Source organism: Capricornis sumatraensis, chromosome 6 (genome assembly GCF_032405125.1).
Source record: "Capricornis sumatraensis isolate serow.1 chromosome 6, serow.2, whole genome shotgun sequence".
NCBI classification, from domain to species: Eukaryota; Metazoa; Chordata; class Mammalia; order Artiodactyla; family Bovidae; genus Capricornis; species Capricornis sumatraensis.
Genome location: NC_091074.1, coordinates 25,435,449 through 25,462,626, shown reverse-complemented (window position 1 = coordinate 25,462,626; position 27,178 = coordinate 25,435,449). Strand labels below are relative to the sequence as shown.

General features: G+C 34.9%; 2 protein-coding genes across 2 annotated transcripts in view; one reads left to right on the top strand and one right to left on the bottom strand.

Annotated features, from left to right (window-relative positions):
• IFT74 (intraflagellar transport 74) overlaps positions 1-27,178 on the top strand; it is a 97,528-nt gene that overhangs the window by 9,658 nt on the left and 60,692 nt on the right. The window contains exons 4-8 of the mRNA XM_068974100.1: positions 1,159-1,207; positions 3,363-3,461; positions 3,624-3,684; positions 6,687-6,746; positions 8,569-8,630. Of these exons, the coding sequence (XP_068830201.1) occupies positions 1,159-1,207; positions 3,363-3,461; positions 3,624-3,684; positions 6,687-6,746; positions 8,569-8,630 (331 nt within the window). The remainder of the gene's footprint in view (positions 1-1,158; positions 1,208-3,362; positions 3,462-3,623; positions 3,685-6,686; positions 6,747-8,568; positions 8,631-27,178) is intronic.
• Positions 13,629-25,734, bottom strand: LRRC19 (leucine rich repeat containing 19). The gene is made up of 5 exons (XM_068973508.1): positions 25,704-25,734; positions 17,400-17,489; positions 15,907-16,420; positions 14,461-14,649; positions 13,629-13,957 (listed from the first exon to the last, which is right to left on the bottom strand). Exons 2-5 carry the CDS (start codon positions 17,478-17,480, stop codon positions 13,629-13,631), a joined length of 1,113 nt encoding a protein of 370 aa, XP_068829609.1. The 5' UTR covers positions 17,481-17,489; positions 25,704-25,734.

Sequence of the window (27,178 nt, the reverse complement as noted above, 5' to 3'; positions counted from 1 at the left end):
GTTGGCAATTTGATCTCTGGTTCCTCTGCCTTTCTAAAACCACCTTGAACATCTGGAAGTTCATGGTTCACATATTGCTGAAGCCTGGCTTGGAGAATTTTGAGCATTACTTTACTAGCATGTGAGATGAGTGCAATTGTGTGGTAGTTTGAGCATTCTTTGGCATTGCCTTTCTTTGGAATTGGAATGAAAACTGTCCTTTTCCAATCCTGTGGCCACTGCTGAGTTTTCCAAATTTGCTGACATATTGAGTACAGCACTTTCACAGCATCATCTTTTAGAATTTGAAATAACTCAACTGGAATTCCATCTTCTCCACTAGCTTTATTCATAGTGATGCTTCCTAAGGCCCACTTGACTTCACATTCCAGGATGTCCCACTCTAGGTGAGTGTGAGTGATCATACCTTTGTGATTATGTGGGTCCTGAAGATCTTTCTTTTACAGTTCTGTGTATTCTTGCCTCCTCTTCTTAATATCTTCTGCTTCTGTTAGGTCCATACCGTTTCTGTCCCTTATTGAGCCCATCTTTGCATGAAATGTTCCTTTGGTATCTCTCATTTTCTTGAAGAGATCTCTAGTCTTTCCCATTCTATTATTTTTCTTCTATTTCTTTGCATTGATCCCTGAGGAAGCCTTTCTTATCTCTCCTTGCTATTCTTTGGAACTCTGCATTCAAATGGGTAAATCTTTCCTTTTCTCCTTTGCTTTTTGCTTCTCTTCTTTTCACATACCACCAGCCATGTTTCAAGTGGTCAGTATTCCCATGTAGCTACTTATTGGACAATGCTATAGAATATTTCCATTGTTGCAGAACGTTCTCTTGGTTAGTCCTGTTCTAGACCCCATTAGTCCTCATTTCCATTCAGTCACCCTAACCAGTAGAGTCCAGTGTTTTTCTTGGTTGTTTTGAATCCACTCTCTTAACAGCCCAACATCTGGTCCCATCTTTGTGATCTTAATTCAGGCTTCCATTATGTCATGATGCTACGATATTAGTTCTCTTTTCTATTTCATTGCTTCTTTCAGATTTTTAGACTTACTGGGACATTTGTAAGAGCTATTAGAGAATTGTTGAGTGTAATTCTGATTGTGCTTTGGATTTGGTAATGTGGTGGCATTTTCAAACTGAACACTAATATCTAAAAATTTTTTTTAGGTCCCCAGAGGCAAATTTTAGACAAATCTTACTATCTTGGACTTCTTCGGTATGTTGTATACTTTTTTTTCCTAGGAATGATCATGAAGTTTTAACTATAGTACTTACTGAGATAATTAGATATCTGTTAATTCTTAAGATTATTTTGTATTCTGACATAATTTATGGTTAATTTGGCTCTAAATAGATGTCATCACAAATGGTGGTGGTATAGTTAGGCTGAGATTTTAAATTTTATGTATTAGAATGTATGTGAGCTATATATTTCCAGTTCAGTTTTTCATCTAATGAGAAGAATATTTTATGCTTCTTTCACTAAGTATTCTGAAATATATTATTCATAGATATGTGTATGAATGATAAAATGTATATGCATGCCTGCTAAATTGCTTTAGTTGTGTCCGACTCTGCGACCCCTTGGACTGTATGTAGCCCACCAGGCTCCTCTGTCCATGGGATTCTCCTGGCGAGAATACTGGAGTGGGTTGCCATTTCCTTCTCCATAAAATATATATACTAATTTATAATAATTATTGAAGAGTTTTACATAAGTATATATTTAGTCAGTTGCTATAACTGTGACCTAATTTTATTTAATTCATTAGTTTGTTATGTATCTCTTAAGTATGCAGCTCTAAATTAACAACTCTTTTCTCTTTCTCTATCTACTTTTTTCTCTGCTCAGATGCCCTACTAGCCTATCTCCATTTTTCCATTTTACTTTATTTTCTGGTTGGTTCATCCTCTTTGTCTTCTTTGCCTCTTACTTGCATTCTATTTAATGCATCCTTCTATTGTATCCTGAAATCTCTGTTTTCTTTCTTTTAGTCCTTCTTAATTCTTTTGCTCTTCAGTTACTTGAATCTTTTTTATCCTCAAACTCCTAGAAGTTAGTAAGAGAAGGGAAGGTTTTCTCCCATCTATCCTCAAAGCTGACATCAGCCATTAAAAAGAATACATTTGAATCAGTTCTAATGAGGTGGATGAAACTGTACCCTATTATACAGAGTGAAGTAAGCCAGAAAGAAAAACACCAATACAGTATACTAATGCATATATATGGAATTTAGAAAGATGGTAATGATAACCCTGTAAGTGAGAGAGCAAAAGAGACACAGATGTATAGAACAGTCTTTTGGACTCTGGGAGAGGGAGAGGGTGGGATGATTTGGGAGAATGGCATTGAAACATGTTAATATCATATAAGAAATGAATCGCCAGTCCAGGTTCGATGCAGGATACAGGATGCTTGGGGCTGGTGCACTGGGATGACCCAGAGGGATGGTACAGGGAGGGTGGTGGGAGGGGGGTTCAGGATGGGGAACACGTGTACACCCATGGCAGATTCATGTTGATGTATGGCAAAACCAATACAATATTGTAAAGTAAAAAGAAAATGATAATAAATAAATGATAAATGGTTAAAATAAATAAATAAAATGCCAGTGGATTAAATGTCATTATAAAATAAAAAAAATCTAGAGACAGTTAAATTCTAAAAGAAAAAAAAAGCTGACATCAGTAAGAATGAGAGTGAGGCCATCAGTTTTGATATCTAGTCACTTTTTAATCAAAAGAGGGAAAGGTGATAAAGCTATTTCTCACCATCACATAGCCTCTCTTCTCCAAGATTTGTGCTTCTGTACTAATAATTACAATTACCTACTTATGTTAATTGAGTGAAGAACAATGGTTCTCAACTGGCAGTGATTTTGCCCCCTCAAGGAATATTTGGCAATTTTTAGACTCATTTTTTGTTGTCCTAACTGGATTTGGGTGATGTGTCATTGGCATCCATACCAGAGAGATGGTTAAGCATCTTACAGTGCACAGAAAGAATCGTTTTAAGTATTATTCAAAGACCTAAAATGTCCATAGTGCTGCTCTTGAAAAGCTGTATTCTAGAGGGTAGCAAGAATTGGGAGAGTGACAGTCAGATGCCTACTTCCGTCTGTAGATTGTACCAGGTTCTATTCTAATACTATTTCATCTTTTTTAATGAATAGAGAACTTTTATCAATTTCTCAGTTGGAGTATACCACCTTAATAAAATAAGCTGCTTAAATTGTTTTTCTTTTTTTAGTGAAATTTCACAAAACCAATTATATTGTTGTTACACATTTATGAAAAGTTTATTTTGTTTAACTAGAGAGACTGTTTTCTGGATTGGAAGCATTACTAATTTCTCTATTTCTTTCCATTAGAAGTAAAATAAGTGAACTCACAACAGAAATCAATAAACTTCAGAAAGAAATAGAAATGTACAATCAAGAGAATTCAGTGTATTTGTCATATGAAAAGAGGTGAGTAATTTTGCAGTTAAAGTATGCAAGGTATATTTTTATTATGAGTAACATTTGATGTAATATGTTTCAGAATTTTAGTACTAAATTTGTAGTTAAACATAATATTCATAATGTTCATCTGCCTATTTATGTATTTATGAATGTATTTTATATTTACAGAGCTGAGACTTTAGCTGTTGAAATAAAAGAGTTTCAAGGACAACTAGCAGACTACAACATGGTATTTGGTCTTTTCTGAGAGAATTTCTTTTGAATATTTTCATTGCTTTTTACCACTTTAGAGAATGCTATAACATTTTAATGTTAAATACCAAATAATGCATGAATACATACATAGAAAGATTGAAACCATACCAAATGTAGAGATTAAAGTATATATTTGCTTTCTCCCTACTTTCCCTCCCAAGAAATATTTTGGCTTTATAGATTAATAGGTATTCTTCCAGCCTTTAAAAGAAAAACACTTAAAAATACAGAACATGGATACTTTTTTTCCCTAACAATTTAAAAATAATATTTTTTAGAGTAGATAAAATGTATTGAGTACTAGCAATGTCACTGCTTTAAAAATACTTTTATATTTCTACAGAGTGTAGTCATCATGACGTTTTAAAAATTTAGTTACTTAGTACCAAACTTGCCTTTATCCTTCCATTTCATTCAAAATACAGTGTTTGTCTTCTGTCACAATAGGGCATCTAATATAATCACAGTTTTGCTTCCTAATGTGGATTTCCAGTAGAAGCTTCCTAGTGTGGATTTCCAGAAGAAATTATCTTGTTTGCAGTGTTGATTACTGGCTCAATCTTTGGAGTAATCTTGGCCCCATGAACATTTCTAATGTTTCAGAATTTTCTTTCTTCCTACTCTGTGGGTACTTTAGGCAGCAGTGGTCTTAGAACTTACTGTAAACTTTATCTCACATTTCCAATTTAAAAATAGTGATACACAAAGTAAGAAATATTCTACCATAATGATTAGGTACCTTATAATATACCTACTTGATATTGTTATATTGTACTCACAAACAGAATTTCTGATTATATTAATAGTATATTTTCACAGTATAATCCATATAGTTCTGTGCAACTTTTTTAGTAAATGATCTTCTAAATGTGAGAAAAATAATTTTTTATAAAATATAAAAGACAGAGAAAGGGATTTTTAGTTATATGAGAATAAATTATGCAAGTTACTTGATATAAAAATATTAATAATGTGTAAAATATGCTGTTTGTAGGTTTTTATCTAATACAGAGAAAGCACTTAGTTAGCCAGTTATCTTGGAGAAGGCAATGGCACCCCACTCCAGTACTCTTGCCTGGAAAATCCCATGGGCGGAGGAGCCTGGTAGGCTGCAGTCCATGGGGTCGCTAAGAGTTGGACACGACTGAGCGACCTCACTTTCACTTTTCACTTTCATGCATTGGAGAAGGAAATGGCCACCCACTCCAGTGTTCTTGCCTGGAGAATCCCAGGGACGGGAGAGCCTGGTGGGCTGCCGTCTATGGGGTCGCACAGAGTCGGACACGACTGAAGCGACTTAGCAGCAGCAGCCAGTTATCTAACACAGAGTAAGGTTTCAGTAAATATTAGATCTTATTAGCATTATTATCCAGAGAGGGAAATGGCAACCCACTCCAGTGTTCTTCCCTGGAGAATCCCAGGGACGGGAGAGAGAGCCTGGTGGGCTGCCGCCTATGGGGTCGCACAGAGTCGGACACGACTGAAGCGACTTAGCAGCAGCAGCAGCAGCATTATTATCCAAGAAGCTAAGGTCATGGCATCTGGTCCCATGACTTCATGGCAGATAGATGGAGGAACAGTGGAAATAGTGACAGACTTTATTTTTGGGGACTCGCAAATCACTGGAGATGGTGACTGCAGCCATGAAATTAAAAGACACCTGCTCCTTGGAAGAAAAGCTGTGACCAACCTAGACAGTGTATTAAAAAGCAGAGATGTAACTTTGCCAACAAAGGTCCTTGTAGTCAAAGCTGTAGTTTTTCCTGTAGTCTTGTATGGATGTGAGAGTTGGAGCATAAAGAAGGTGGAGCACTGAAGAACTGATGCATTTGAACTGTGGTGTTGGAGAAGACTCTTGAGAGTCCCTTGGACTGCAAGGAGATGAAACCAGTCAATTCTAAAGGAAATGAACTCTGAATATTCATTGGAAGGACTGATGCTAAAGCTGAAGCTCCAACACTTGGGCCACCTGATGTGAAGACTGACTCATTGGAAAAGACCCTGATGCTGGGATAGATTGAAGGCAGGAGGAGAAAGGGATGACAGGATGAGATGGTTGCATGGCATCACTGACTCAATATTACCTGAGTTGGAGCAAACTGTGGAGATGGTAAATGCCAGGGAATCCTGGTATTCTGCAGTCCATGGCGTCACAAAGAGTCAGACACAACTGAACAATAACAATAACGAGCACTTGTTATCCATATCACAGTTGAAAATGTTATATATAGAGATATATATTATGTTAGGAAAGTTTAGTCTCTTAGAGTCAATTACATCCAGATAGTTTGCTTTTAGTAGCCTTCCTGTTCAAATTCTGCTTTGACAACTTGCTAAATTTTTGTATCTGCAAAATATGGATTATAATATCTACTTCATAGTATACTTGTGATAATTAAGTGAAAGAATACATATAATAGGCTCAGAACAAGGTTTGGCACAAGGTAAATACATTTGCTGTTGTCACTGCCTAACTTTTTTTTGCCTGACTTTTTGAAGTAGGCTTCTGTTTGAAGTGTTCTGTTTGTGCCTTGCCCTGTAGATTTTTTTTCAATTTAATTTTTTAATAATTTTTAAAAGATTAAATCATTTTACATTTTCAGTGGTATAAATTTGTAAATCCATTAACATTTCTTCCCTCTGGGGAAAAAAAGGAGAAAGATCTTCCCCCAAATTTTGTCTTCTCAACATCCTTCTTTATAAGGTTAGACATCTTTTCAGAGAAGGCAAAGCTGTTTGAGGTACTATCTGCAGGAAGAATAGTTCTTTACTGCTTACTTTTCCTCCCTGAAAATGTAGTTTGTTGATTGCTCTAATGCTTAGAATGTGATTATTTAAGTAGCTCAATATTTGTTTTATCTTGGAAGTAGTAATACTTAAATAACTACTTATTTGTAAGATTGAATACCTATATTATGGATTATAGAGAGGATTTATGAAGACTAATAGAATATTTTTTTGTACTTTTGTTTTTAGTTGGCAGATAAACTTAATACCAATACTGAAATGGAAGAAGTAATGAATGATTACAACATGGTAAGAAAATTTATAAGCAGTTGATCTACATAGCCTCTCTAAAATAAAGCATTTATATCTGGAAGTAACTTGATAAAACCTTATGTATCATGAAGATAGGTATTACTCTGATCCTAAAGACTACTGTTATATTTGAGTTCCCTTAGTTGCTCTTTTAAAATTTCTTCCTGTTGGTTGACACTCTCAAGTGGATGCTTTAGTGTCTTTCTACAAGGCTGTGTTAGAACTGATCTCTCATTCAGTATTAGTTAGGAGTCCCATCCATATATCCTTGTGTATAAATTAGTTTGCAATACTTCTGGTTTAATGTTTGTGCACATGGAGCTGAGTACTCAGTGAAGAGTTGTATTAGAAAAGGAGAAAATGAATAATTGCCATATGATGCCAGACATAACAGTACTTTTGATTAGTAAATGAGAAATTGTATTCAGTGTTCTTAACGAGTATTTGGTAGAAAGTAATAAAATGATAATAGCTAGCTTAATTGATCAGAGAAGGCAATAGCAACCAACTCCAGTACTCTTGCCTGGAAAATCCCATGGGCGGAGGAGCCTGGTAGGCTGCAGTCCATGGGGTCGCTAAGAGTCGAACACAGCTGAGCGACCTCACTTTCACTTTTCACTTTCATGCGTTGGAGAAGGAAATGGCAACCCACTCCAGTATTCTTGCCTGGAGAATCCCAGGGACGGGGGAGCCTGGTGGGCTGCCGTCTATGGGGTCGCACAGAGTCGGACACGACTGAAGCAACTTAGCAGCAGCAGCAGCTTAATTGATTATAAATATTTGGAAGAAAATAAATAAAATTTATATAGTTTATTATTTATCTATACAAAGACTATAAAAGCATAGGATTTATAAAATGACTCTTGTAAATTTTGGGGCTTCCCTGGTAGCTCAGCTGGTAAAGAACACACCGGCGATGTGGGAGACCTGGGTTTGATCCCTGGGTTGGGAAGATCCCCTGGAGGAGGGCATGGCAATCCACTCCAGTATTCTTCCCTGGTGAGTCCCCATGGACAGAGTAGCCTGGTGAGCTACAGTCCATGGGATCGCAGAGTTGGACACAACTGAGCGGATAAGCACAAAAGCAATAATAATGTAGTGAAGTTCTTAACTTCTTAACTTTAAAACACAGGAGAATTCTCAATTTAAAAACTGTGTTTTTAATGCCAAATATAAAAAGTGAAAACATGTTCTTTTTGTTTTGAGAAAGAAAGTGAAAGTGAAGTCGCTCAGTCGTGTCTGACTCTTTGCCACCTCATAGACTGTAGCCTACCAGGCTCCTCTGTCCATGGGATTTTCCAGGCAATGGGATTGCCATTTCCTTCTCCAGGGGATCTTCCCAACCCAGGGCTTGAACCCAGGTCTCCTGCATTGTAGACAGACGCTTTAGGTCCAAAGTCTAGACTGACTATGTGCAGGTTGAGTCAAATAGGAGTACTCAGGTAAAATCTTAAATGATTTAAGAAAACTTGCGTTGGGTCTAGATTTGACATATTACTAATCCATTATTGAACACTTAATGATATCTTGAAATTCTGTTTACATAAGTAAAGTTTACATTAGATTACTTAACAGGTCAGTAAACAATGAATATTTTTGGTGTGAGATTTATAATGCCTGTGAAAAAGAGTGTTTCTTTGTATTTGGTGTTGGTAGTGGTTTGTTAAGCAAAGTATATGGATTTTTTAAAACTTTGCCTGTGGCATTAGGATTATTTTTATAATCTCTAATTGATTCATAGTCAGAATGAGCTTTAAAGAGATAGTTTGGCTTAATGGTACTTTTTTATCACTAACTTTTCAGTTAACTCTTTTTTCAGCTTAAAGCTCAAAATGATCGAGAAACACAAAGTATGGATATTATATTCACCGAAAGACAAGCGTGAGTACAATCCATTTAGAAATCAAACAGATTTATAAGTGACCTGTATAGGTAGTTTAACTTCTGAATCATTTATTTCTTTAGTTTTGTTCATTGTTTTTCCCTGTTGCATTTTCTAATTTTAAAAAGTTGAATGTTTGCAATACAGACTGCATTGTTAATGTATCTGTTGTCTTCATTTAGATAAATTTTCTACCTCTCTGAGTTTTAAATCTAAGGTGGATAAGAACATCTCTGCCATTTGCAATTTTAACTTGAACTTCTTAACTAATTCAAATTATGAGATTTAAGCCCCGATCTAATGAAATGCACTTTATTATTCTGTGGGCTATTTATATTATTTTATTATTCACTTACTAATTGATAATTAGTTGTTATGTTAGTAATCTACTTTATAGATGTAGGTTGTATGTGCATCTTTATATATATAACCTGGTTAAAGACCAAATACCAGGTAACTTGTTTTTAAATCTGTTTTTTTCAATAATTTTATTTATTTTTAGCTGTACTGAGTCTTTGTTGCTGTGTGAACTTTTGTCCAGTTGCAGCAAACGGGGGCTGCTCTCTAGTTGCTTCTCATGTGGTGGCTTCTCTTATTGGGGAACACAGGCTTTATGGCATGCCGGCTTCAGTCGTTGTGGCACTTGGGCTCAGTAATTGTAGCTTTGGGTTCTAGAGCACAGGCTCAGTAGTTGTGGTGCATGGGCTTATTTGCTCTGTGGCATGTGGGATCTTCACAAATCAGGGATTGAACCCAGGTCTCCTGCATTGGCAGGCAGATTCTTTACTATTGAGCCACCTGGGAAGCTCCCAAGTAACTTTGACTTTGATGATAAGGTAAGTGGGGCAGTGACAGTAATGCCTACAAAGATAAGTGGACGTAATATAGAGACCTTAGTCCATTTGGGCCACTGTAACAAAGTATCATAGACTTGGTAACTTATAAACAACAGGAATGTATTGCTCAGGGTTCTGAAGGCTGGGATGTCCAAGATCAAGGCAGCAGTATAGTCCTGTTACGGTGAAGGCCCTCTTTCTGGTTCATACCTTCTTGTGATATCATCACATGGTAGACAGAGCTAGGAAGCTCTTTGGGATCTCTTATAAGGGGCACTTACTAATCCCATTCATGAGGACTCTACCCTCATGACCTAATCACCTCCCAACCTTTACACCATTACGTTTGGTTCAACATATGAATCTTGGAGGGACACAAATATTCAGACATTATCAGTAGTTAACGTAATTATTCTTTATTGACTTTTTGACTTTAATTATTGTCTAAAGCAGTGCAAACAGAAGATGAGCTATTTTGTACAAACACTGTACACATTTTGTTCCATAAACTTAACAATATTAATTTCCTTGAGAGCAGGGGTAATAATTAACCCAAATAACCAAAATTCTATAACATCAAAAATACTGTCATATTACCTCCGCATGTACAGTAAAAACTTGATGAAAAATAAGATGTTAAAATATAAGGATGAATTATTTGAAAGGTAAAGGAAGGTAATTTTCTTTTCATTAAAAACAAAGAAATCTCTTCCCCTGTCTATCATCTGATGCTCCTATAAAGTACTATCTTAAATTACAAATATACTGGAAATCTCTTCCCTTTTGCAAAGAAAATCCCATATTCGTGGTAACCAGACACATACTTGAAAGCTTCCTTTTTGTTGCTCTGGTTTTAGACCAGTTAACAAATATTCATATAAAATACTTTCTTAGGTGTCTAAAAAATAAAATATAATAAACTATAACTAACTCGTTGAGGACCTTATATAGTTCAGAACATTTCAGTTCAGTTCAGTCACTCAGTCATGTCCGACTCTTTGCAACCCCATGGACTGCCGCACACCAGGCCTCCCTTGTCTATCACCAACTCCCGGAGCTTGCTCAAACTCATGTCCATCGAGTTGGTGATGCCATCCAACCATCTTATCCTCTGTCGTCTCCTTCCCCTCCTGCCTTCAATCTTTCCCAGCATCAGGGTCTTTTTCAGTGAGTCAGGTCTTCACATCAGGTGGCCAAAGTATTGAAGCTTCAACTCCAAGAGAGCATTAGAACATTTTGTCCTCATTTATTTTTGCATTTATCTACAAACCTATATAATGCACCGGTCAGATTTGTAAATGTTATATGTATGTGTTTTATAGATATTTTATCCAAAAAGATAACTCACAGATTATAAATTCAATGATGATGTAGGTTTCTATGTCTGTTTGGTTCATTGATTAAGAAAAATGTTCTTAAAATATGGTACTTTGTCCTGAAAATGTTAGCAGTTTCAAAACTTAATATCTATTGTAACTAAGGCTGAGTGAGATAGGGTCCCCTGACCCTTTAAGAGGAATTTTAAATTAAAGACAAATTATTTTTATAAAGTTTATTTTTATATGTACCAGGAGGATAGATTTATTTCATGTGTTCAATCAAATGGCCAACATCTTAATAAGACAAGAATTTACCTTATGTTATCCTATACATTTGAAGGGAGCAGGAAATGCCATACTTTGAGAAAACAGGTATAAAAAAACCTATGTTTTCTTTCTCTTCTCTTTTAGTACCACCATTTACTGTGGCATGAGACCATATGTTTTATTATGGAACACCTACTTATAATAAAGTGGTTATAGTATATAGACTCAACATGTTACTATGGTATCTGGCTTTAATTCATTTTTACGCACCTACTTGAACTAATGATTTTCTTCCATTTTTAATGTCTATACTTTTTTAGTTTGGTATTAGCCAAAATCAGTTACCCTTTAAAAATATACATAATTATAATTTTAAACCCATTTATTTTTCTTTGTTTAATCAGTTATCTATTGAATACCCAATATTTAATTATGAGTCTTTTGAATATAAGAGATTTGATGTAGTCTTTGATATTTTTCATAGTTCTATTTCATTTTTACTATATTTATAAAATATGAACATTTGCCTCTTAAATTAGGAAATGATATTTGGTAAAATGATAGGTTATGTAGAAAAAGATGCCTTATGTTTATATAGTTATCTCACTCTTATAATTGAGATTTAAAATTGTAACATATAATTTATATTATCTATTAGGAAATACTACACATAAAGCATTTATATCCTTTATTGAAAACAGGTTCCTATAAATACAAGCAAATATGCATTACAAATGATTCAGTTATTTTATTTCACAGAGTATATCATCCTAAACAATTTTTATTTTCCTTAGTACACATTTGAACTGAATTTACTATTTATATAACCTTAAAAATTACTATTGTTAGAAAATAATGTACATCTACATTATTTTTAGTCTCTTTTTTCTAAGGAACTATCAGTTATACACATTTTAGAAACTTTACATTATAGAGAAATTTGAACATACACAAAAATAAAATAACATATTATACTCCTAAGCACCCATCTCCATCAACTTTTATCCAACCCTGCTCCATCTACACCACTGGATGCTGTTCTCTTCCTTGTATACTGAAGAAAATCTAAAACACCATATTATTTAATCCGTAAATACATTTGTGTTTTAGAAAATTTTTTCTAATATACATAGATAAATACTGTATACTAAATTACTCCACATATGAAAAGTAAAAATGATGGTTTTTTTTTACAGTTTTTAGTGCCACTATTTACATTAACTTGTTAAAATTATGATTGTAGCCAATTGATGATAAAGAATTAGCAAATAATTCACTTTAGACTTTTCTTGTAATAGTTTCAAAGCCAGTGTTCTTTGGACCATTATTGTGCTATGATCTGTTAGTAGCCATGCATCAAAGAAAAGGTTTTGTTGTTAAGAAATTTGGCAAATTCTTAATATTATGCTCTTGAAGAGCAGAAAGCAGGTTAGCCTAGTAAAGTCTTGGGTAGCAAAGTCCTTCTTTACTATAAGTCTTGTAGTAAAGAAGCTTGTTTGACTTTGTTTAAACCCAGTATTTTCTCATAATTCTATAGTAGTTTCCACCTGCAATGCAGGAGACCTGGGATCAATCCCTGGGTTGGGAAGATCCTCTGGAGAAGGAAAGGCTACCTAGTCCAGTATTCTGGCCTGGAGAATTCCTTGGACAGCATAGTCCATGGGTTGCAAAGGGTTGGACACAACTGAGCGACTTTCACTTTGACCATGTACCTTATAATCCTCCATACTGAATGTCTCTCTGGAAGTTAATGTTCTAGAAAACAAGTTTGGAAACATTGCTCTGCCTACAGCATCCCAAAGAACTAACCATAGGCTAACTGAAGATTCCTTAGCTCCAGAACAGAATCATTTGAATAAAAATGTCCCCCAAAGGATCAGAATAGGTATTTTTTAAAACAAGATGCATAGATAATTTCCACTTTGGAAGTTGCTATATTATTCAGTTGCGACAATCATTTATTTTTATGACAGTCTTTCTTCATAACTGAAATTGAGAGATTGTGGCTGATGTTGTGCCTTTGCTTTAAATTGCTGCTAAATTTTCAGAAATTTGATGTGCCAATTCAGGAAGCATTTAAAAAGATTTTAAAAGCATTTTCCAATTTCATGAATTCATTCTATGGGCATAAAATCAATCTTAGTGTTTTGTCAGTTTAAACTATCTCTGTTCTTCACTTCAACTCATGATAAAATTCCAAAATTTTTATTTCTTTACTGATTCCAATCAGTAAAACTTTAATAGGTATCAAATATCTGGCTAATATGAGAATCTGTTCCCTTTAATTAAAGAATAATGTAGATTTTTTTCCTACTATTATTTTGGGTCTCATATATACTGCTGAGAATAAGCAATGCTAGTATTTTAACTGTTAGGTATCAAGGAGTGGCAGTTACTGTATTTGGACCTGCTTGCACAAAGCTAATGAGAAGAGTGTAATTTTATGATATTTATGTGTTGCAATTAATATGATGGTCTACTGGCCCATAGTTCAGTATATCATTGATCAAAATTTCCATGCCTAAAATGTGAGTGAGCTGGTAACTTTTTTAAAAAAATCAAATATTGAAAGAAATTAATTTTCTTCACGTAATTCGTGAGTATCTATATATTTGTCTTCAATAAACCCATCATCATATACCACAAATGAATGTAGTTGTTCAAATATTACTGTAGTTTCTTCAGAGTTTGAGTCTGGTATCTGTGAAGGAGAACTTGGATTTCCAGTAAAACCATCTTCATAGGTTTCTGCTTCATGCTCTTCCAGACGATGATGATTGTAACTAAGCAGAAAATTATACCATACTGGACATTTGATAGCAATTGAAATGAGTAGTGAAGTCATCACTACAGTGACAACAACACCGACAAGAAAAGCCCAGCTTTTTCCATGAGATTTATGTTCTTAAATGGAATAACGAGAAAGAAAGGGTGGGAGAGGAATTTTGTTAAATTGACAAAAATAAAATAATCATAATTACATGTCCTAATAACTCCCCAGTATTGGTATTAGAAATAAATATCCATAATCTTCTCTAAGCAGAAGTTACTAAAACTGCAGTAAATAAAGATAGTTCATATTGTGGTACAAGAATACCTTTTTTCAAAATAACTACCTATCTTTGCATTGTTTATCCATTCACTCAGAAACATTATTGATTTATACCTGTTAAGAATTGTGACTTAACTAGTTAATACCAAGGCTCAGAGAAGTTAAATAATTTGTATAATGCGTTTGACTGATAACTGAGCCTACTTAAGAAATCCAATATTTTGTTAATCATTTCTTAAGTGGAGGAATTGTTCTTTTACACTGTTTCAAGAAATTTAAAATGCAGAAGAATGAGAACTATCTCAGTTTATTTAGTATGCTATCCTCAGCAATATTAATATTCAAAACAAATTACCTGAATTTCTTGTCAAGTTGTTCAAAGAGTTATTAAATGTTGAATTGCTAATGGACTGAAAAGGAATGTGAAGGTCTTCAGTTATAAATGAAGGAAATTTTGAGTAGCATTCAGCCTTGTAAGGTACTGTTTTGATATTGTAGCACTTCAGGATATCTGGATAGCTACACATGGTGATGTTCTCATTTTCTAGTAAAATAGAAAAAATAAGATTTATTATGGAAAATAAGATTATTATGGTTAATAAATTATGGTTAACAACATCTTATAATTTTTTATCTGGAACTTTTTTGACATGTCTATCTGTCATTAAAGATAGAAGAAAGAAGATAATTGTATTTGTCTAGCAACAAAATGAAGAAAGATGCCTATTTCTGTTTATTAAGTTACTTTATAGATACAGTTTAAATGCAGTTCTTGTGTATTGTTCAGTTTGTCTGTGTTAGTAAAGATGTTATGATTTAGATTGTGGTGAGCATCTGGAACATGGTATATAGTTTAGAAAATAGGGTACCTACTTCCACCTACTCTCTGACAGGATATCCTTAGAAAGGAAGTACTTTTAAAAATTACAATAGTTAGGACATGGAAACAACCTAGATGTCCATTGGCAGATGAATGGATAAAGAAATTATGGTACATATATATATAATGGAATATTACTCAGCCATAAAAAGGAATGCATTTGAGTCAGTTCTAGTGAGGTGGATGAACCTAGAGCTTATGATACAGAGTGAAGTAAGTTAGAAAGAGGAAAACAAATTTCGCACATCAACGCATATATACAAAGTGTAGAAAAATGGTATTTTCAGGGTAGAAATAGAGACGTAGACACAGAGAACAGACTTTAGATAAATAGCAGGGGAAGGAGAGTGTGGGACAAATCGAGAGAGTGGCATTGACATATATACACCACCATGTGTAAAATAGATAGCCAGTGGGAAGCTGCTGTATTGGCACGGGGAGCTCAACCTGGTGCTCTGTGACAACCTAGAAGGGTGGGATGGAATAGGGGGTAGGGGGAGGTTCAGGAGGGCAGGGACATGTGTGTATTTGTGGATGATTCACCTTGTTGTATGGCAGAAGCCAACATAATATTGTAAAGCAATTATCCTCCAGTTAAAAATAAATGTTAAAAAAACAGTAAAAGAAAATTAGTCTTATGTGTTGAAACTGCAAACAGTATACAGAGTGACAGTTTCATCTTACATATGTAGAACATTCAAGCTTCTTCTCTTATTTCTTTTTTTCTGGAGAGGCAGAGGGAGAGCTTGTATTCAGCAGTTGCTTTTCAGTGTTTCTCCTGTTTCCATTAAACAGGACTAGTTTCCTTTAAACAGGAATAGTTTCCTTTGCTTTAAGACATGAAATGAGAGACACTTCTAGGGTAGAACAAGACAAAATCAATCATTTTGGTTTTGACTAATTTAAATTATAAATGCTTACCTAGTGTCACATTCGATGTCTTCAACCAGTTTTGCAAATTCAGTAGACTACAGGAGCAGTTCCATGGATTTCCATATAAAATTATGAATTCCAGATAAAACAGTTGTGGTACATCAAAATAGCTTATCAAATTGCCATGCAAATTCAATAGTATCAGGTTTTTAAGAGGCAAAAATGTATCAGGATTCAGTTGAACTATTTTATTTTGGCAGAGATACAACTTTTTCAGTTTATGTAATCCTGTAAAGGCACCCTGTTGAATTGTGTGGATGGAATTCCTACAGATATTTAAAATTTCTAGATTGGACAGGCTACTGAAACTATTATTAAGTAGGATAGTGACTTTGTTCTCAATCAAATAGAGCTCACTGAGTAAAAAATATGTCTGTAGAACTCTTGTGTCTGTAATATTTAGAGTAATTTGATTATAACTGAGGTCAAATATAGTAACATTTTTACTGATATTTGCTGGAATCAAAGAATAATTCTTTGCAGTCGAATTACATTTGACTTCCTAAAAAAGAGAAAATTAGAAATGCATTAATAAGGAAAAATATTGACAAAATTTCCCAAATTTTCATATCTAGGCAATTAGACATTGGAAGGAAATTCTTTTAGGAAAAAAGTTTACTATCTAATCTTTTGATGTTAAAATATGTAAAAAGGTAAAGAAAATACTCCTTTTTAAAATTGGGATGGAGTGTTGAAGATTAAGGAAATTCTGATGTCATGCGAGTATCTTCCAACAGTTAGTAAATAATTATTATTGAAAGAATATTGATATATTACCATTTATATATGTGGAAATAAATGGTAAATAATTTCATTAATTTCCTTAGTATTTTAGTATGCAAGATTGATGTTTATGATGAGAAAATAATGTAAAAATATGTAATTTTAAAAAATCAGTAGAGCTACCAACATTACATCTAAGATTATTAAATAATTAAAAAACAACATTCCGCATATATTTATAGGGTTAACAGCTCAAACTTTGGTGTTTTAAAGGAAAATATCTTGTAATAGAAATTGTGCCATGTGTTAAAGTCTGCCGACAAGAAGAAGTGCGTCGCCTATGTGGATGTAGATCCAAAGAAATAGTTCTTGTTTCAACTGTTTTTGTAGTTGAAATGTCCCCTGATAGTAATAATAATAATGTAACAACAACAATTTCCCTCATAATTACGTGTTTTTTAAAAAAGTTTTCTACATTTTAAAGTGTTTTTATGTCTTAACTAATCTCTGATCTTATAGTGAAATTTTATGTATTTCTTGCTTTTAAAGAACTTAGTTTTTTATAAAATGAAGACTGCTTTTGTCCACTTACAGTCTGGCTGAGAGATCACATGTTTTGAATATACCCTACTAACTAAAGAGTTCATTTTGATAGTTTGATTTTTTTTTGCTTATATTGCCTTTAATATTTTACTATTTAAGTTTACCCAAAGTGTACCATTGAAAATATTTTCACTGCTTTGATTGTAAAAACTTACTGTTTTAGAAGTCTGGCTTTCGTCTGATAATAATAACATGGAGAGCAGCCAAAATAAGATTGTAATGCTCATGGTTTTCATACTGCTAACCTGATAGAAAAGAGAGTATTTACATCTTGTTAGGAGACAAGAACATTAGTCTTTTGAGGACATTTTGATTTCCTTTTTACTCCTTTTAAGTCTATTTTTTCTTAAAATATGTAAAAAAGGAAACAAGTAAAGATCCTTTCACCCTCCCTACACTCTGATCTTAGAAACTGAAATGCTCCTGCGGAAAATGAAAGACAGTAATTTTCAGGATATCTTTTTAGCTCCTGGATCTAGTGAAAGGAACTTTAAAACAATTGAAGTGGTTGGGCATTTTAAAATTTATATATATGCACAAAAGAAAGTCTAAAGGATATATATACTTATGTATGTATATATTAATACATCTTTAAGTATATACTCATATTGCTACTTCTTGACTTTTCGACTTTAGGCATTATCTACTGATATTATCCTTTGACTTAACATTTTGGGAGATGAGAGTCCTCAGCTTGCTTTCCAATAGCTCACTACCTTCATCTTCAGTGCATCAAATATATACCTACTGTCTTTTCACTTTCCCTATCTTCAATGCATCAAATATATATCTAGTGTCTCTTCACTTTCCAAACAGTCAATTGTAATTTTTGTTAGATGACTGAAGGTACTTAGCAGCAGCAGCAGCAGTTTATATAACTCAGTTTATACTTCAAGAATGTATAAAACTGTCAAAGACTGAGCCATGTTAACAGGATTATTATTCTGTTCCTGCATACTTTTTTCTCTAGTTAATTGTGTTTGTTTTCTTTTCCTGTGCTTAGGGTTTTTTCACCCATTAATTTATACACAAACACTCTTAGCAAATCTCTCAATAGTTTATGTATATTAGATATTTTAATCTATTTCATTTGCTTGAAAAAGTCTCTGCTAGACCCTGCTGCCATGCTCTGATATGGATAAGCTGATCACTAGGCCCTCTATGGCAGAGAAGGCAATGGCACCCCACTCCAGTACTGTTGCCTGGAAAATCCCACGGATGGAGGAGCCTAATAGGCTGCAGTCCATGGGGTCGCTGAGAGTTGGACACAACTCAGTGACTTCACTTTCACTTTTCACTTTCATGCATTGGAGAAGGAAATGGCAACCTACTCCAGTGTTCTTGCCTGGAGAATCCCAGAGACAGAGGAGCCTCGCGTGCTGCTGTCTATGGGGTCGCACAGAGTCGGACACGACTGAAGCGACTTAGCAGCAACAGCAGCAGCAGGCCCTCTATGGAGTTGTTGACCTCCACTCTCCTTCTGTCCTCATTGTAGAGATTCTCTTTTGCCCTCGTTACTGGATTCCTGTTTTCTAGAATGCCTTATCTTGGATTACTGCCTTTTTTCCATGGAGTTTCCTGCAGTAGCTTCCTGAAAAGGTCCTTAGGAGGAAATACTTTTTAGACCTTGAAAGATGTTTTGGCTAGAAATTTTAAGTAGGATTTCTTAGAATTCTTAGAATTCTAAGTAGGAAATGATTTTCCCTCAAATGGTTGACGGCATTGCCCCGTTGTCTTTGGATTGCTAGTACATTCATCCCTTGGTATCTGCAGGGGATTGGTTTCTAGAAACCCCTGCAGGTACCAAATCTGTAGATGTTCGAGTTCCTTATATAAAATGGTGTAATGTAATGAATATACATTACAAAGGGCCTGATTTTGTATTCACAGGTTTTACTTCTGTGGATTCAACCAACCATGACTGTCTTACTGTTAAGAAATGAGATGCTATGCCATCCTAATTCGTTATCTTTTACGTAACTTGCCACTTCTTAACCCCAAAGCTTTTCTTCTGAAGTATGTTGCTGAACAATATTATAGAAGTTAGAGGTATACTGTAGAGTGATTCAGAATTTTTAAAGACTATACTGCACTAATAGTTATTATTAAAATATTGGCTGTATTCTCTGTGCTGTACAATATAGCCTTAATGTGGCTATTCTGAAATTTCATGATCCTTTGTGAGAGTCTATTTTGTGAAAGCCTATGCCTAGAGAATCCTATGGATGGAGGAGCCTGGTGGTCTGCAGTCCATGGGGTCGCGAAGAGTCGGACACAACTCAGTGACTTCCCTTCCACTTTTCACTTTCATGCATTGGAGAAGGAAATGGCAACCCACTCCAGTGTTCTTGCCTGGAGAATCCCAGGGACGGGGGAGCCTGGTGGGCTACTGTATATGGGGTCACACAGAGTTGGACATGACTGAAGTGACTTAGCAGCAGCAGCAGCATGAAATAGATACTTGATGGGTGGTTTCAATCGGAAAACAGTGGGAATCTTTCTGAATTATTTCATTGATGATATTGATAATTTTCTTCCCATTAAAAAAAATCTTACCTCCCTTTCTAGAACTCCTTTAATTCTAAAAGAAATTGGCTCTCCTTGTATGATTTTCTAATCTTTTATATTTATTCATCTGCATTTCATCTCTGTGTGTTTTTGCTCTGCTTTCTGGAACTTTATCTTCAAACTCTTCTATTAAAGTTTTCTTTTTCCTGTTATCCTCTTAATTCTCAGAGCTATTTTTAATTCTCTGAAAATTTCTTTTCTAGTATACTGTCCTATGAATATATTTTCTTGTATCTCTTGTTTTTTTTTTTTTCCCTTGAAAAGCCTCTGTGTCTTCAGGTCATGTTTTTCCAATTTCTTTTAATAAGTATCCTTTATATTAGAGGATTTCTTTTAAACTTCCCATATCCGTTAATATTTGGTTTCAGTTCAGTTCATTCACTGAGACATGTCCGACTCTTTGCGACACCATGAATTGCAGCACAACAGGCCTCCCTGTCCATCGCCAACTCCCGGAGTTCACCCAAACTCTTGTCCATTGAGTAGGTGATCCCATCCAGCCATCTCATCCTCTGTTGTCCCCTTCTCCTGCCCCCAGTCCCTCCCAGCATCAGAGTCTTTTCCAATGAGTCAACTTTTCGCATGAGGTAGCCAAAGTATTGGAGTTTCAGCTTTAGCGTCAGTCCTTGACTATGCCAAAGCCTTTGTGTGGATCACAATAAACTGTGGAAAATTCTGAAAGAGATGGGAATACCAGACCACCTGACCTGCCTCTTGAGAAACCTATACGCAGGTCAGGAACCAACAGTCAGAACTGGACATGAAACAACAGACTGGTTCCAAATAGGAAAAAGAGTACGTCAAGGCTGTATATTGTCACCCTGCTTATTTAACTTATATGCAGAGTACATCATGAGAAATGCTGGGCTGGAGGAAGCACACTCTGGAATCAAGATTGCCAGGAGAAATATCAATAACCTCAGATATACAGATGACACCACCCTTATGGCAAAGTGAAGAGGAACATAAAAAGCCTCTTGATGAAACTGAAAGAGGAGAGTGAAAAAGTTGGCTTAAAGCTCAACATTCAGAAAATAAAGATCATGGCATCTGGTCCCATCACTTCATGGGAAATAGATGGGGAAACAGTGTCAGACTTTATTTTTGGGGGCTCCAGAATCACTGCAGATGGTGACTTCAGCCATGAAATTAAAAGACGCTTACTCCTTGGAAGAAAAGTTATGACCAACCTAGATAGCATATTGAAAGCAGAGACATTACTTTGCCAACAAAGGTCCATCTAGTCAAGGCTATGGTTTTTCCAGTGGTCATGTATGGATGTGAAAGTTGAACTGTTTTAAGCTGAGTGCTGAAGAATTGATGCTTTTGAAGTGTGGTGTTGGAGAAGACTCTTGAGAGTCCCTTGGACTGCAAGGAGATCCAACTAGTCCATTCTGAAGGAGATCAGCCCTTGGTGTTCTTTGGAAGGAATGATGCTAAAGCTGAAGCTCCAGTACTTTGGCTACCTCATGCGAAGAGTTGACTCATTGGAAAAGACTCTGATGCTGGGAGGAATTGGGGGCAGGAGAAGGGGATGACAGAGGATGAGATGGCTGGATAGCATCACCGACTTGATGGACGTGAGTTTGCATGAACTCTGGGAGATGGGGATGGACCCAGAGGCCTGGTGTACTGTGATTCATGGGGTCGCAAAGAGTCGGACACAACTGAGCAACTGAACTGAACTGAACTTGCAAAGAACACCCAGGACTGATCTCCTTTAGAATGGACTGGTTGGATCTCCTTGCAGTCCAAGGGACTCTCAAGAGTCTTCTCCAGCACCACAGTTCAAAAACATCAATACTTTGGCGCTCAGCTTTCTTTACAGTCCAACTTTCACATCCATACATGACCACTGGAAAAACCATAGCCTTGACTAGATGGACCTTTGTTGGCAAAGTAATGTCTCTGCTTTTGAATATGCTATCTAGGTTGGTCATAACTTTCCTTCCAACGAGTAAGCGTCTTTTAATTTCATGGCTGCAATCACCATCTGCAGTGATTTTGGAGCCCCCCGAAATAAAGTCTGACACTGTTTCCACTGTTTCCCCATCTATTTCCCATGAAGTGATGGGACCAGATGCCATGATCTTTATTTTCTGAATGTTGAGCTTTAAGCCAACTTTTTCACTCTCCTCTCTCACTTTCATCAAGAGGCTTTTTATGTTCCTCTTCACTTTGCCATAAGGGTGGTGTCATCTGTATATCTGAGGTTATTGATATTTCTCCTGGCAATCTTGATTCCAGTTTGTGCTTCTTCCAGCCCAGCATTTCTCATGATGTACTCTGCGTATAAGTTAAATAAGCAGGGTGACAATATACAGTCTTGACGTACTCTTTTTCCTATTTGGAACCAGTCTTTTGTTTCATGTCCAGTTCTGACTGTTGGTTCCTGACCTGCGTATAGGTTTCTCAAGAGGCAGGTCAGGTGATCTGGTATTCCCATCTCTTTCAGAATTTTCCACAGTTTATTGTGATCCACACAGTCAAAGGCTTTGGCCTAGTCAGTAAAGCAGAAATAGAGGTTTTTCTGGAACTCTCTTACTTTTTCGATGATCTAGTGGATGTTGGCAATTTGATCTCTGGTTCCTCTGCCTAATATTTGGTTTAGGACTTACACATATGAATGGGAAATGAAAAAACTGATTGGAAACTGGATTTGTGTGGTTCTTTTTTTTTTTTTTTTTTAATATTTTCTTGATGTGGACCATTTTTAAAGTCTTAGTGGATTTGTTACAGTATTGCTCCTGTTTTATATTTGGTTCTTTGGCCTCCTGACCAGGAATTGAACACCTTGCCTCCTGGGGTGGAAGGGAAGAGTCTTAACTGCTTGACCTCCAGAGAATTCCCAGCTCTTACCCAACTGTAGACCTTGCTATAGAGTGACCTTAATAGGCTTTTATTCTTGGGGAATCCCTAATGTCATTATCTTTAGATTGTTCCTTTTGGGCTGCTTAGATTCCTCAAAATGACTTTTCTGACCTACTGCCTGAAAAGGTGACACCAGTTGGCCGGCGTTCTGAGAGCTGAGTGGTGAAAAAGTTGGGTTTAGCTCAGTAATTAGTATTTAATGTTATTTTCCCTGCTTTTGACATAACATCCCTGCAGTCACTTGTGCCCAGATTCTATTAGTTTTACTCTCCCCAGAGTAAAAAAAACACCTCATTTTTCTGCTTCGGTAGGCGGGGAACTTTACCTGACTGGGCAGTGTCCGGGAGAAAGACTTTCAGCTGTTTCAGCCTCTCCTTTTCTACTTCCAGAATACCTGGTGCTGCCAATCTCTGAGCCATCTAGGGGTTCTGCAGTATAAAAAATGTAGCTTCTCAGCTTTCCCCACTGCTGACTTCAGAAAATTTTGGTTTCCTAGTCAGTTTCCACTTAACTTTTTAGCTTTCTAGTTTCTAGATTTCATTGCTGTTTCCTCTTCTATTCATTTTGTCATTATAAGTTTTGTACTTCATATTATCTTTTATTTTCATTTTAATAGGTTTTTGAACAGGAGTCAATGTTAGTGGGTACATTCAACATGCCCTAACTAGAAATTGTCATTTATTTCAATAATTTTTCTCACTAAATACTTTCCATTTAGTCATTTTATTCATGACCTTAATGTTTCTTGTTTTTATCTGTTTTCTTAAGATCAGTGTTAGAAGCTGCTATATAAAGCAACTATACTCCAATAAAAATTAATTTTAAAATTATCTATTAATTTTAAAAATAAACTGCTGCAAATGAGCTGTTTGAAAGGATATGAATATGTTTTTATCATCCTTAGTGATTTTTAAAAATTTAGTCTTTTGAGGCTTCTTATAGCACTTACTATAATTAGTTGCTTATGATTTTTTAGGGCAGTTTATTCCTTCAGAACAGGGAGTAAGAAACTACTCAGTTAACAAGATTCATTTCAAGTTACTAGAGTGTGTTGCCACATTAGCAATGAGGAATTTATTGTTATGTCAATACTGGTCTATTAACTTCCTCATTGCCTTCAATTTGATGATCTGTTTATGTTTATTCCCTTTCCAATTTCTTTCTTTCCATGGCTAAATCAAAATTGTAAGAGAAAGCCACTGTTCTCCTAGATTTTGCAATTTGAATGTAGATCATAATAGCATCCCTTTTAGAGCCAGAAATGATTTCAAGCTATCACTTATGCCAGACCACTGCCCACAAAAGGGGATCCCTGAATCATGTATAAAAGGTAAGTACCCATGTTTAGTGATCTCTCGGAGTAAGTGCACAACCTCCTCAATGGTTTGTTTTGGTATTTCTCAATGGTGTAGTGAAATTCTTACTGATGTTTTTGTAGGATGCCCATGTAAGTAATATAGAGGTTAGGGAGAAGTTCCTTTTTTTTTTTTTTTTAAGAGATAAATAGGATAAGGATGAATAAAGGAAGCAGATAATCTATAAAGAAAAGAGTTGACATGAAATAGAAGCAGCTAGAAAAGGTAATGGAGGTCAGGTAGGATTGTGAGACTGTGGAAATGGAGACCGAGGATTGTCATGTATTCATTATATTTATCAGCTACTTTATACTATCATGCTAAAGTGGATAAAATCATAAGGGTTAGAAAAGGAATCTTTTTAAATTTATATTTGATAAATTTTAGAGTTAGAAAAGACACATACTCAGGGCTTAAGGTAGATTTTGTTCAAGAAAACAGTCAACAAATTTAAACCATTAGTAGGTCTAAAGCTATGAAATGCATTGATTGAGCCACATGGGCCATGGGGCTTTTCTTGTATTTGTACATCTTTTGAGAGGGAAAAGATTGACAAAGGGAGTTGATGTTGACTGTCACAACACTACACAGACAAATCCTTAAACAGAAACATTTGCTAACAAATCCTTAAACAGACATAGTGGCTATCTTGAAGAAATCAAATTGGTGAAATAAATAGTTGATAGCAGAAATTATTCTTGAGTCAGTTTACCCTGTTTAAAAAGTTGATTTAAAAGGAAACAGTTATTATTGCCTTTTTCTCCCTTTAGATTTTTTTCTCAATTTGAAATTTATTTTGAAATGATATTTTGGTTTGAGTTTAGTGATTAAAAAATAGAGAACAAATGGAATATCAGGTTTTTAAAGAATTGTTTTACAAGATTAAATGTTCTTTTATATAGCCTATACCCTATGTTATAGGAAAAGAGACTTACACAAAAGGAAATGGTAGATATTGAGAAAGAAACAATGTTCTTAGCACAGTTTCAAGTGTGAATTTCTGAGTTTTTGGTCATGTACTTTGTATGGCTATTATATACTGTGAAATAAAAAGATACTGCTGTTATTTTGCCTTGATTAAATAAAGTATGTATCCTGTAATACAGTTTTTCCATTAAATATTTTAGATATGTATACCAGAATTCAATGTATTTATAGTAAGGTATTAATAACTCACAGTTAACTTTTCTCTTGTAATTTCATAGAACTAACTTTCTTTTTTTTCCCCAAATTTGAAAAGTTTTATAATGGAAAATTTCAAGGAGAAAAACCTCTCAGGAAAAGAATCATCACTCAGTTTTAACAATTATCACCTATTATCCAGTCTTTTTTCATCTTACAAATTTGTTTTTAGGTTAATGTCACTTCCGATTGCTCTGTGATTAATATATTCCAAAATTAAAAGATCTTATAAATTTGATTGGCTAAATGAAATCTTCCTCCCCCCAAATTACGTTGCTTTACGTTATTACTCTATTTGGAAAAGATTTTTTGGCCATGTCCAAGTTTGTATTTCTAAGATAGCTGTTGTGAATATACAATTATATTTTCTGCTCTTTCATCACTTATTAAAGACAAAGATTTTTATATAGACTTAACAGGCTTAAATATGATTTTTTAAAATTCAACAACAATCACCAAACCTATAAATATATAGGATCTTACCTTTCCTCTTTTATTTTCTCTGAGACTGGTGTGTAAGGAATCTGCTGTCTTTCTTCTACACCATTAAAAAAAAAAGTATGTCATGTGATTTATTTCACTTTGTCTTAACCTTTGTACTCATTGAACAGGTGGAAAAAAAAAAACAAACTAGACTTCCTTAGCAAAAGATTGACTCAAAGCATAATTTCTTAAAGTCATCTATGACTTTTTTAGTATAACAAGTAAGGTGGCTTTAGTTTAATCTTTGTGTTTCTTAATTTCTCTTGAGAAATTTAAATATTAACAAATTTACCTTGTGCGTTAAAGTATGTAATATTGAAAATGCATAATTTGAAAGGTGCATTGCTAAAGTGATTTAAATGTTAGTCCTAAAGGTATTTTATATTTTGCAAGACTCAAGTTGAAAAGATCCCACCAAGTTTTGTATTCCAGTGAGTTTCACCTTTGTTGTTTACTCATTTTATAACACCATCATTGGTGGTTTTACTGCCAAGTTATAACAGGAGCAGACTACTCAAAGAATCAAAAGACCCACCCCTTGGCCATTATGTGGCCCTCAAAGAATCAGTTACCTTCCTTCTGCTTCCTTGTGTAACTTCTCCTGTGTAAAATGGAATACTTTACAACATTCACTCCCATCTAACTGTAGTAGATATATCAGGTAAAAAGATAGTTAAAATTCATTGTTGGTAATAAATAATCATGGGGTTCAGAATGAGTTAGTTCTAACAGATTTAACTCAGTATCCCTAATCTGTGAAAGAAAGAGATTGAAATAGATATTCTTTTATGTTTGAAATATCTATGAGTGCATATACCCATGTAAATTGTAGCAGCAGCTGACATATTTATTATGCTATAGTAATTGAGGTTAAAAGTGAAGACATTACTTCTGTTTAACAATGAGACAAAAATAAATAGAAATTTCAGGTTGTCTGTTTCGTTATATTTATCTTTTATTTGGTTATTATGAGATTCTGTCTATAGGAAAATTTGGGAGTTGGTGGATGGATAGGGAGGCCTGGCGTGCTGCGATTCATGGGGTCGCAAAGAGTCGGACACGACTGAGCGACTGAACTGAACTGAACTGATTATGTTAGTAGGGTATGAGAGTGTGAAGTGTGTGGAGGATAGATATTAGGATCTATGAGGCTTAGCTAGTGATTGTGAAAACTGTTAAAGTTGATACCTATATTTGAAAGAGATTGAATAGAATAATTATATTTTATTATTGAAACAATTATTTTCAGGCAAGATTCAAGATTCAAATTCAAAATTTCTTTTTATATGTAATCTTAAAGTATTTAGATGATAATTAGCATCCTGCCTCTGTTTTTTTCAGAATTTTTCTCTACCCTATGTATAATTGATCTTGCATAGGTAGTAAGTGCACATCACTGGTACTTCTTGTGATTATTTGATAAAGATGGTTATTGTTTGTAATTAAGATCATACTACTACTTACATAATTAGACT

Excerpts from the sequence above, each read along its gene's own strand:
- LRRC19 (XM_068973508.1), bottom strand. The coding sequence starts at position 17,480 with ATGAAAACCATGAGCATTACAATCTTATTTTGGCTGCTCTCCATGTTA. Across the intron at positions 16,421-17,399 it reads AAAGCCAGACTTCTAAAACA|GAAGTCAAATGTAATTCGAC; the intron begins GTAAGTTTTTAC and ends TCTCTTTTTTAG. Across the intron at positions 13,958-14,460 it reads CAACTTGACAAGAAATTCAG|AACATAAATCTCATGGAAAA; the intron begins GTAATTTGTTTT and ends ATTCCATTTAAG.